An 11,728-nucleotide genomic window follows, 5' to 3' on the forward strand; every position below is an offset into this window, starting at 1 on the left:
GAGGGCAGAGGATGCTCCCAACAGCCGTGCACTGCTGTCCTTTCCCCAAAGCACACCCGTCACCAAATAATCCCAAGGGAACAGCATTCCCGAGCGGGCTGCCTGCCCCTGGCTGCTCCTGGAAGAAGCTGGAAGAGGAAAGGGAAAGGCGGATGGCCACGGTCCACACGCAGCCATCACAGCCTTCAGCCTCCCCATCATCCCCTGCAGCCCTGCGGGCGGAGGGCAATGCCACAGGCTGGCACGGGGAGGTGAGCTGGCAGGGCTGGAAACACGCAAGTGCTCTGTGTTTAGTCTGGGCAATGTGTTTTTAATGAGCCATATAATGTTTTTCAAATGATGCTGGAATCATTAATCCTCCTGAAATGAGACGGATCCTGCCGCCCGCGGGCAGCGCCGCGCCTGCCTGTTGCACAAGCAAGCAGGCAGGAGCTGCCTCCGCTGTGCTGCTTTCAGCGGGGCCATTGAGATGGGACCCCCATAGCCCTGTCCCCCACTTCTGCAAGGGACCCAATGTGGGGCTGGCTGGAGCCCTGGGCCACAAGTGCTCATCTGCAGCAGGCACGGTCAGCAGGAGGGGGACCACGGCTCTGCAGCTCCCACTGCATCTCCTCTGCTTCAAGGTCCCTCACTGCATCCCCTCTGCTTCACGGTCCCTCACTGCATCCCCTCTGCTTCACATTCCCTCACTGCATCCCCTCTGCTTCACGGTCCCTCACTGCATCCCCTCTGCTTCACGTTCCCTCACTGCATCCCCTCTGCTTCACGTTCCCTCACTGCATCTCCTCTGCTTCACGTTCCCTCACTGCATCCCCTCTGCTTCACGTTCCCTCACTGCATCCCCTCTGCTTCACGTTCCCTCACTGCATCTCCTCTGCTTCACGTTCCCTCACTGCATCCCCTCTGCTTCACGTTCCCTCACTGCATCCCCTCTGCTTCACGTTCCCTCACTGCATCTCCTCTGCTTCACGTTCCCTCACTGCATCCCCTCTGCTTCACGTTCCCTCACTGCATCCCCTCTGCTTCACGTTCCCTCACTGCATCTCCTCTGCTTCACGTTCCTTGGTGACACCCACTGATCCAAGCCAGATCTGGCCAACACCAAGCTCATGCTTCTTGCCCCACCATGCACCCACTGCCCCTTGCAGACATGGGCTGCTGGTCCCCAGGGCTGCCAGGCACTGCAGCTCCCTCCCCACTGGAGATGCTCCACAGGGGCACAAATGATCCGGGAAGCAAGAAAAGATCTGGGAAACAAAACTGTTCAAAGCCAACCCCATAGCAATGGGGAGGAGGTCCTCTCATCCCAAACCACCCTGCCCTCCTTGCCCCTCCAGCCCTCCCCACAGACAGCACAGCTTGGGATGGGCTCATCCATGTCAACGGATCCATGGGATGGGCTCATCCCTGGCAGTGTTCAAGGCCAGGTTGGACACAGGGGCTTGGAGCAAGCTGCTCCAGTGGAAGGGGTCCCTGTCTGTGGCAGGGGTTGGAGCCGAGTCCCTTCCAACCCAAACCAGTCTGAAATTCCATGATTCTGGAAAAGGAGCAAACATGGGGGGGTTTGGGCCTTCCCACCGGGGTGCCTCTAGCAGGTCACTGCAAACAGGATGGTGAAGCCAGGAAAAGGCACGTGCTGGCCAAAGCAGGGCAGGAGGTGGCCACTGATGCTGCCTCACAGAGGAATGTCTCCATTCCCTCCTGTCTCCCAGTGCGTTCTCCCAGCGCTCCAACTGGAATCGCGGGAGGGAGGTGCTGTGTTTTTCCATGCACGAAGATCCAAAGTGACACTTCCTTCCCTCCTCTCTTTTCGGAGCGCGAGAGCTGCTTCATGACCATCAAAGCACCGAGGCAAAGAAACCCCTGAGCGGCGTGACAGCATCCCTCCAAATAACAGGGGAGAGGAGAGGTTCTGCATCTCCAGCTCTGCCCTTGCCGAGCGCCACGGCGAGGAGGAAAGTCAACTGCCAGGTGGTTGTTTCACACCCTATTACTGAGCACTCAGCTCGGCCGAGCCGCCTCCGAGCCACTGACAGATGGATGGGAGCGAGCAAAGGGATGCTCGGGAAGGGCAGAACCACTCAAAGCCCTTGGGAATGCTGGGAGAGGAGTGACCAAGCCCAGATGTTGGGCAGCTGGAGGAGGGATTTCTCTCTACGGCATCCCTGGCACCAGGTACCCAAAACCATCAGGATCCCGGTGCACTCGTGATCCCTAAGGAGCTTCCAGGCAAAGCTGGAGGTGGGTGAGGCAGTGCCATAAGGCTGACTATAGGCTTGCAAGATGCATGTTCCATGCACATCAATTCCATGGGAATTTGGCTGTGGTACTGAGCCTGGATCCAACTGGAGAGGGAACCCAGTGCAGCCCCTTCCTCCCTGCACATCACTGGATTCCCCTCCATATTTTCATCTCTTTTGCATCCTTCCTTCCTTCCCTGATTGCACCATGGGATTTAGAAAGGACCAGGGGGATCCTACACTGGGAAATGCATCCTGCAGGAATCCCACTCCACCTCTCCATCCCTCCCTCCCACTCCCACAGCAGCTTCCTCTGAGCTCAGCTGGGAACGGGATCGGAGCCTCTGTCCTTCCGCACTGGGTCCCAGTTCAGCTCCAAATATCCCATCACAAAAGAAAACCACAAAAGCCAGAGCAGATGCCACAACCACTTTTCAAATCCATCCCTCTGGAAGTCAAGCTGCTGGGCTGGGAGTTGCAGCATCCCTTCCCCACCTTGGGTATCCCTGCATCCCATAGGAAATGAAGGCCGTTAATGGGAGCCACTGACCATAAGATTTTGACGCCCATAACTCACAGGGAAATGTGAGTTATGATCCCCATGCTCACAGGGAAAATGCCAGGGGACAGGGACATCAGCAGCCTAACGCTGTTTCCCATCACTGTGGCTTGCAGAGCTTGTGGGGCAGCAAGACCCAGGCTGGGGGCTGAACCACGATGCTCTGTGAGGCCGCAGCTCCGGAGCAAGGGAAAAGCAGGAGATGCCCAGGCTGGCTTCAGGACAGGAGCCATAAATCCGGGCAGCTCTTGAATCATGGAGGCTTTTAACAGGCTGTAATTGAAATATATAAACTTGAGGTGGAGGAGATCCAACAATGCCAGCCAAAGAGGCTGTGCACAGGCTTGGCTGGAGCGGAGGGCAGAGAGCACCAATGGGTGAGGAGGATGGAGCCCTCACCTCCAGCCACAGCCACGGCCCATCCTCCTTCAGGTGCCCTGTTCCAAGGGCTGAGACACTGTGGGGTGAGCTGAGCAAGGGGCTATGGAGTGGGACTGGAAAAGAAGCTGCTTCCTGACTCTCCTTTCCCAGAGCTGCTGGAAAACTGGTTCCCAGTTGGAACTGGAGTGCAGGCGCTACGTTTCCCCCTCCCGGAGCTATTCGTTATGCTAGAAACCCAAATGCATCATCTGCCTTCGCCCTCCTCCCTTTGCAATCAGAACATTTCAGCATGGGGGTGAGGGGAAAAACAAACAAACCAGAAGTGTTCATCCCCCCTCCTTTCCTCTTCCTCCCGCCCCCACCAGCCCTCTCCATCAGCCCTTCTGTTGGAGCTGCATTTAAGAAAAGGGGGAAAAAAAAAAAACACCCCAAAAAAAACCCTAAAAAATCTTCATTTGCATTCATTCTGAAAGTGGAAACCAGGCAGGGGGAGGGAGAAAATAAAAACAGCTGACAGCCAACTTTTATTATCCCCATTGGGCGGCGAGGAGCAAATCAGTGGTTTTTTACCAAGCATTGAAGCTCCGGGTGCCTCTTTGAGCCTTGGTGCACCTGCAGCTTGGCACAGCCAGGAGGGGGGGGTTAACAAGGACCTTCGATGGGGAGCAAGCACAGCTGGTGGGGAACAGCACCCGGCTCGAGCTGAAGATGCTCACGGGGATGAGCTGGGACCAGCCTGCATCCTCGTGCCTTGCTGCGGCTGCTGGGGATGGAGCCTGGCCTATGGGCACGACCCACTCGCAGGCACCCATCATGGGCTCCAGACCATGGTGATGCTAACGGGGTTGCTGGCTGCTGTTTGGAGCCAGTAATTCTGCAGAGCTTGGCCAAGCAGCTTCTACCCCCGTGGGACCTGAGACCTGGCATCCCTCGCCTCACCCACCTAGGGGTGTTTTAGCAGTAATAATTATGGTCACCAAACCTGGCTGGGAACGAGCCCACTGAGCAAAGCGCTGGTGATGGAAGAACTTCACAGCCACGGAGCCTGCACAAAAGGGGGAGCTGCGTCCTTCTCATAGCTCCTCACCCAGCCCCATGGCAGCGGTGCTGCAGGGCTGTGGGTGCTGGTCCCCATCACACTGCTTTACTGGAGCTCCAGCACCTCCAAGCCAAGAGCTGCAGTGCTGGAGCAAGCAGCAGTTTGTGCTTCATAAATCACAAATAGCAGCGAGGCGGGGATGCTACCCCAGCACCGGGAGCAGAGCAACAGCATGGGGAAGCGATTCCCCCCAGGAGTGGGGACTGCGGCACAGCATCCTTCCTCCTCCCTGTTTGCACACTGCAGCTTCCCTGTGCCCAGGTCAAACCCCACTCCACTGCACCCTCGAGCCTCTCCCAAACGCCTCTCCATGCCTGCAGCCTCCCTCTTTCCTCCCCAAAACGTTAACAGCAGGAGCTTTAGCATCACTTATCCACGCACACAGCAGCCTGGGGATACCCGTACCCCTTCACCTCCTCTTTTAACCCACCACATCCAACTCACCCCCTCACCAGGTACCCAGCCCTGGCTGTGTGGGGATGCTCCCTGCAGCCCTGGCCCACGCTCCACGCTGTGGGACATCGCTCGCATGTATCCATGCGTGCCAGGCATGTCCCTGGGGCGCAGAGGCAGCCACCGTGCACCCGGTTGGGATCGATGTGTGGCAACCAGAGGAATCAATGCTTATAATTAAACCCTGCACTGCTGGGCTGCGTCCCTCCTGCTCTGCTCCCCTCAGCAGGCGCTGCTGCTGTGGGGTCTTTCAGCCCCACAGCAGTGGTCCATGGGGAACGATGCTCTCAGCCAGTGCCAAAGGGAGCACCCACTCGGGTCCCTGCGGCAGCGAAGGGCACCCAGGGCCTCCTGCTCCCACAGCGAGACTTTAGTATGGGGAATTTGTTGGTGGAAAAAAGAAAGCAGGGGCAGGCAGGGGTGGGTGTTTCCCACCAGGCCGGGCCTTTGCTGCGAGGCTGATGCTGTGAGCACCAGGGGAAGGGAAGGAGAGAGGAGGAGGAGGAGGATGTGGGGTGACAGAGATGCCCTCCCTGGATGGAGCAGGGTGATGCCCCCGGCAAAACACACGCAGAGAGGGGCCTTTATCCCCCTTCCCCAAAAGGGAAAACCCACACTTTGGGGGAACTGTGCAGCTTTCCTGCATGGGGAACCAGGTCTGAGCCTGGCACTGATGCTTCCCTCCCAGTCCAGTGCAATCGCCAGGCCAGTTCTCAGCATCACCCCCCCTTTTGTTCCTCCCCCCGCCACAGCATGCCAACCCAGCTCCCCGCGATCAGGATGAGCATCTCCCAGAGCATCGCCTGGACCACGAGCAGGACATTCCAGCTAAAACCAAACGGGGAGAGCACCACTCCCTGCCCATCCTGCTGGGAGGGGAGGGACAGCTCCTGACAAAGGCTAAAGCTCCCTTCACACAAATGCACCAGCCCTGGAGCTGCCAGGGCCTGTGGGTGCTCACTCACCCCCCCCCCCCAAAACACCCATCCGGTCCTTCCCCCCCCACCTCGGGGTGGTCACAGCCCACCAGCAGCTCCCTGGGGGATCCATTTCCACACTGGCAGCTTCTGGTGGGGAGTAATTAGCACATTGGTGATGTATTCCTCATTAAAATCAGGGAAGAGCCACCATGGGGCTTGAGGCAGCTTTGGGGGGGGGGAGCATTCCTGCACCCTGGGCTGGGTTTGCTGAGGAGGGGGGGATCCTGGCCAGCAGCCCCCCACACCAACAGCTGGATCCAGGCAGAGCTTGAGCAAGTTTGGGGTCCCTATTTAGCAACAGGGAAGGGCTGAATTCCCTGCCTGGTATTGGGCTAGTGGACACCCACCCACCCTGGACCAGCCGAGCTGAGGGACCCCTTCCATCCTTAAGCAAGAGGTGTCTGGATGTGACCCCCTTCCTACCCCAAGATGCCCACAAAGGGGTGCATCTCCCAAGGGCCCCACTCTGCAGGCGCATTCCCAAGGCTAAGCACAGAGAAACCCAACTTGCCTGGGAGTTGGGTGCTGGTACCCACGCAGCAGCGGGTGGGTGGGTGGGCGCGGAGGCTGAAGCATCACCACTCCCCAGCCTGGCTCCCCACAGCCAGGGCGAAGAACACAGAGAGAACAAAGAGGGGAGAGGCTGCGGGGCGCTCCCGACAGCGAGGGCAGACAAAGGGACCCCCGACAGCATCCCTGTCACCCACCGGGGCTGGGCAGCTCCTGTGTGACACAGGGAACGGGTGGGAGCGGACCTGTTACCCCCAACCACGCAGGGAGCAGCCGCCTGTGGCACAGGGCAGGGAGGCTTTGGAGTTATTTTAAGTTTCCCTCCCCAGCGCCTCCCCACACACACACACACACCCAAACCCAGGTATTTTTCCTCCTCCTGCAAGGATGCTGAGAAAGGGGCAACCTTGCAGCCCCACGGCTCGCCCTGCCCTTTGTGTCTCAGCAGCAGCTGGAGAGGAACAAAAAAGGGGAGAGAGCAGGTAGGAGAGCACCCGCAGCCTCCCTCCTCCTCACCCATCTGTCCCCACAAGCTCACAGAGAAAGGAAATCCAGAGCCTGGCAGCATCCAGCCCGGCTCGGTCAGCAAAACATCGTGTTTAATGCACAGCGCTGCAACAACGGAGCCGGAGCAGCCAGCGGCACGACAACGGGTTTCTTCGAGCATCCCCGGTGAGCCCCCGCCCCCAAGCACCCCATCGCTCCAGCTCCCCGCACCGGTGCTTCTAGGACAGTGGCTCTCCAGCTACTTTATCCCTCCAGAGCCAGGCAGCCCTAACAACGACCCAGCCCCGAGCAGCAGCATCACCACCAGCACCAGCTCAGCATCTCCCCCCCCCAAGCCCATCGGTCCGAGGCGCAGGGGGAAGCCTCCAGGCAAGGCACCGCATCCCCAGCGCAGCCGATCCCGACACACACACCGCCCCTCCGGAGCATCGCCGCCTTCACGCACACCTTTCCACCAGGGTACCGATTCACCACCAGCGAACTCCAGGGCTAATTCTTTCCCCCACCCTGGGCATCAGCGACGCTGCCCCGGTTGAGATGGAGGGAGGAGGCAAAAAAACCAACACGAATAAAAAAAATACCTGCTACTTAAGAATGGATGCACATAGTGAGAGTGACATGCCTTGAGAGGGTGTATTCCCCATTCCTGCTCTGCTTGCTCGCCTGCTTTTTCCTTTCCTTTCTCTCCGAGAGAGGGGCTCAGGCCCGGGCGAGCATGGGAGACGGAGGCAGGAGCGCGAGCGAGCGGGAGCGAGCGCGGAGGGATGCGCGTGGGAGCGCGCAGCTCGGGATGTACAAAGGAACAAATGGGAAAAACACATTAGCTCATGAGAGATTAATGTGCGGGGAGACGGCTCCCCCTCTCCGCTCCCTCTTAAAGGCCCCTACGTTTTATTCGGCGATAGGTGGCTAGATCAAATGCCAGGAGCAAGCCGGGGCTGGTGGCAAGATAACACCCCCCCCACCCCGTGTGTCGTCGCCCACCGGCGAGCGGAGGAGGCAGCCGGACCCATGGGGGATGCACAAGGAGAGGCAGCTCCGGGTGATGTGCAGGAGGAGCATCCCTAAGGTGTTCTATTCACTATGTACCTCGAAAGGGGATGGCAAACCAGCATCTGCACATCCCTAGGGAGAGGGTGGGGTGGGTGGCATCGTGCCCGGGCAATGGGATTGACTTGTGGTAAAGGCAGGACAAGGGAAATGAAGGCAAAAGGGTGATGGAAGTGCTGGCAGCAGAGGAATGACCATACCTGGCCCTGTGAGACTCCCAGCTATCACAGTGCCACAGCCTGTCCATCGTGTGGCACCTGCACAAGCAGCCGGCAAGGAGCAGTGATGGCACCGGGGCACCTTAACCAAGGCTCCATCTCCCCTGGCAGTGCCCACCATGGGGCAGACCCAGCCACAGGCTCCAAGAGCAGCAGAGCAGCAGCGTGATGGGTACATAAAGGTGGCCCCCCCCCACTGGCACCTCACCCCCGTTGGCACCTCCTTGCCGAGAGAAACAAACCTGAGGTCCCACCAGGGGGAAAGGGGAGGGATAGGGGAGGAAAAGCTAAATAAGCATCCGCTTTGTCTTGTGCTATTTCCCCAGAGCAGCACGGGGGTTGCTCGCAGGATTCCTGCCTTTCCCTCTACACCGGTGCTGCTCTCATCCCTGCGGGATGCTGAGCCCACCAGCACCTTCCCAGCATGGGGAAGGGGAGGTGGAAGAGCCACCAGCTCACACCAGCCCCGTGCTCCCCCCCAGCGCTGCATTAGCTGCTGCCCAGCGGCACGGGGAGCGCGGCAACGCCGGCTCCATTAGAGAACATCCGTGGGGCAAAAGCCTTTTCCAGCACCAGTGAAGTGCATCTTGATGGGGTTGACGTGTTCCTGACAGCAGGACGCCCCAGCACGCATGGCCAGGGGGGACTGGGGCATCCCAGGGCTCCACTGCAACGTGCTGCTTGCTCCTGCACCCCAGCAGCCTGGTCCCGTGCTCCCCATCACCTCCCAGGGCACCCCATCACCACCGTGCACCCCTGCGACTGCATCTTGGTGGGAGAGGGAGAAAGGGCAATTGTGCCTGCTGGGGGTGAGGGTTAGAGAGAGAAAAGCGATGAATGAAACATGGGAATGGAAGGAGCTGCTGTTAGACCTGGGAGCACTTCAGAGCTGTAATAAGAGGTGAAGTGTTTGTAACACTGAGTGAAATCCCCCCCGGCCTGTGTCTTGCTTGTAGGCAGATTAAGAGGAGCTCAGGTTCCCCACGGCATTAAAACAGTCTCCGCTTTAACACCAAATCCTAATCTGCTGCTTTCTAAGAGGTGCCACCAGGAAAAGTCTGAACCTCGCTGTGCCCGAGGGGAGCGTGGTCACCCCACCATGGGGCCACCCCGCCACTCCCAAACCGAAGGGCATAACCTGCGTGGGACAGATCCTGCTCTCCCTGGGGGCTCTGGGGTTTCCCATACCACTGCTTCACTTCATATGGAGCATCAGGTGGGAAATGCAAGGAGAGAGGGTGTCAACCATTCCCTCCTAGGAATGGGAGCCAACCCGGCCACCGTGGAGCAGATGGGAAGCATTTTAGGGTATCCGGGATGGACATAAAGCTGAGCAGCTGGGAAGGGCCAGAAGAACCCAACGCAAGCCTAGCGATGCTCTGACAGCTTCCCGGTGCCACCAGGCATTTGGCAGGTGGTGGGGGGGCCCTGCTTGCGCAGAGGCAGGGGTTTTGATCACAGCAGATCCAAGTGAGGCGGTGAAACGTCTCTGAGTGAGCTGAAACGCAGCCTAATCGGCACATCTATTTCCTAACAAGTTACATATTCCCTTCAGAGCTCGAGTCATTTCAAAAACACATTAAGGAGAAATATTTGAAAGCTAAAAATGTATTAAACAAGCACTTCATCCTCATCAGCAGAGGGGTTATGGACCTTTGCTGGTCTCCTTCCAATAACCTTGCATGCAAGATACCACGAGGCAATCTCCTGCTTTCAAAGCCCCATTAAAAACACGTGCCCAAGAGGGCGGTCCTGGGGACACGGTGGGGTTGTCACCCCTCCAAGTGCCTCTGTTGGGGGTGCGCAGGGCAGGGCAGTCATGTCCCCAGGGGGTCCCCTATGGAAGTCAATGCAGCGGGCTGGGGACGTGAGCCAGATCCACCCAAAACCATGGGAGTGACAGGAAAATACCCAAGGTTTCTTGGAAGAAAGTCAACCAGGAGCACAAGCCGGTTTATTTCGGAGCCTTTGCAGAAGGGGAAGGGAGAGGGAAGGTCCTGCAGCCACAAGAGAGAGGAATTCAGTGTTGTTTTCCATGCATGAAACCACACCATGGAACCACATCATGCACTCCAGCAGAAGAGCCAACACCTCGGATCCACACAGGAGCTGTGGGAATGGGATCTCCTGGGGGCTGGGTCTTCCCAAACTCCCCCAAACCCAACCCCACTGCAGAGACCTGCAGCCTTTTCCTTTCCAATAAAGGATGAAAAGAGGCTCCTCGACCTTCTCTTGCTCTCCCCATCTTGGCTGCTCTTTCATCTTCCCATCCCCAAACACCCTCAGCCCTGCAGAAAGGGCTCAAGATCCCTTCGCCACTGGGTTGGACATGGAGAAAATTGAGCTTCAGCTCTCAATTATTCATCATCCATTTCTTTTGTTGCCTCACTTGTCTTTGAAAGGCCTTCACAGCACCCACCACACGTGAGACTTGGGTGCTCCTTGCCTTTAATCAGCCTTCCCCACGCACACAAAACCATCCTCATCCTCTCTCCTCTGCTGGGCAGCCCAAGCTGGCCGGGGCAGTTCATCCCTGCAGTGGGTGAGCAGGGTTCTGGGGACCAGGAGCTCCTGCCACAGATGGATGAGGGTCAGCACCAGGCTGGATCAAACCACCCCTGAAGACCCAGTGAGGCTAATAGGATGCTCTTATTAGCCCCGCAACATCCCTCCTCTTGGTGTCAGGAAACTCCCCCAGCAATAAGCTCCATTCAATCTCTGCAGCCATCAAAAAGGGTCTGATCCTGCCACCCACCTCAATGGGGAGTCTCATTCCCCATTAACAGTGCTAAACTTGCCCCCTCCTCCTCCAGAAACATAAATAAAGCCCCAGGTTCTCTATAAAAGCTCCCCCCAAGGGAGGAACCCGGGGCTTGGGAGAGGCTGTAAGTGGGCTTCTCAATGGGAGCATTGGTGTGAGCATCACCTGAGCCTGGGTCAGCATGGGAGGGGTTGCTCTGAGCTCATCCCCCTCATTAACAGCAGCTATTGATGTGGCACCTTAGCCCAAATCCCCACAAAGGGCTTAGGCTCTATCCATAGAGATTTAGTGGGTGCAACCCTGTTCATCCCACGTGCAATCCCTGCAGACCCATCCCAAAATGGGGAGAGGGGCAGGAGCGAAATGAGAGGGCTGAGGCTCAGCCCTGCCCTCCAGCCCCATCCCTCTCCCCTCCCCACCTCAGCAGGGAGACTTGGAAGCAAAGCTGAGCATCTGAAGCACCAGCGTCTGCCTTGCTCATGCGTTTAATATAGCTTCACACGGAGCCATCCCACACACATCTGTCCCCTCGGCGCTCACCCGCACGCCCAGCCCCTGCCCACATTGGCCACCCGTTTCCATTTATACTGCGCCCAGTCACGCAGCTCCATCCTGCCACACGCAGAGATTGGGGACGAGCCTTTGCCGTTCCCCCCATCCAGACACGCTCCGTCTTCCTCCCAAACCCACCTGGGAAGATGAAGGAAGCCTTTACGTTCTCTTTGAGCACCAGCAACCAATCCTAAACCCCCACTCTCGCGCCTGCAGTGCCCAGATCTCCCGCTTCTGAGCAGCCCCACACCTATAACGCTACATCCTCTACATGTGATCCATGTTATTCCTTCCCCAAATGTAAAACCAGGAAAACAGAGGAGAGGAAGTGGCGTTGCCGGGTCCCTGCTCTGCCCCAACTGCCTCAGCCCATGGAAACCTCCCTTTGGGAGGGCAAGGAAGAGGCTGGAATGCTCCA

At 58.1% G+C, this 11,728-nt stretch overlaps 1 protein-coding gene across 10 annotated transcripts in view; it reads right to left on the reverse strand.

Moving 5' to 3' along the window:
• Nucleotides 1–7,557, reverse strand: part of SRCIN1 (SRC kinase signaling inhibitor 1) — a 69,603-nt gene extending 62,046 nt beyond the window's left edge. For 4 of the 10 annotated variants that reach the window (XM_061442738.1, XM_061442735.1, XM_061442742.1 and 1 more), the window contains exon 1: nucleotides 7,352–7,556. In XM_061442738.1, the coding sequence (XP_061298722.1) occupies nucleotides 7,352–7,550 (199 nt within the window). In that variant the 5' untranslated portion in view covers nucleotides 7,551–7,556. Of the gene's footprint in view, nucleotides 1–7,310 lie in introns of all 10 variants that reach the window. The other 6 variants (XM_061442740.1, XM_061442741.1, XM_061442736.1 and 3 more) reach the window with 5 other exon arrangements.
• Between the last annotated feature and the right edge of the window lie 4,171 nt (nucleotides 7,558–11,728).

Source organism: Pezoporus flaviventris, unplaced genomic scaffold (assembly GCF_033815535.1).
Source record: "Pezoporus flaviventris isolate CSIRO_AGI_PZ_B2104156 unplaced genomic scaffold, CSIRO_AGI_Pfla_v1 ptg000252l, whole genome shotgun sequence".
NCBI classification, from domain to species: domain Eukaryota; kingdom Metazoa; phylum Chordata; class Aves; order Psittaciformes; family Psittacidae; genus Pezoporus; species Pezoporus flaviventris.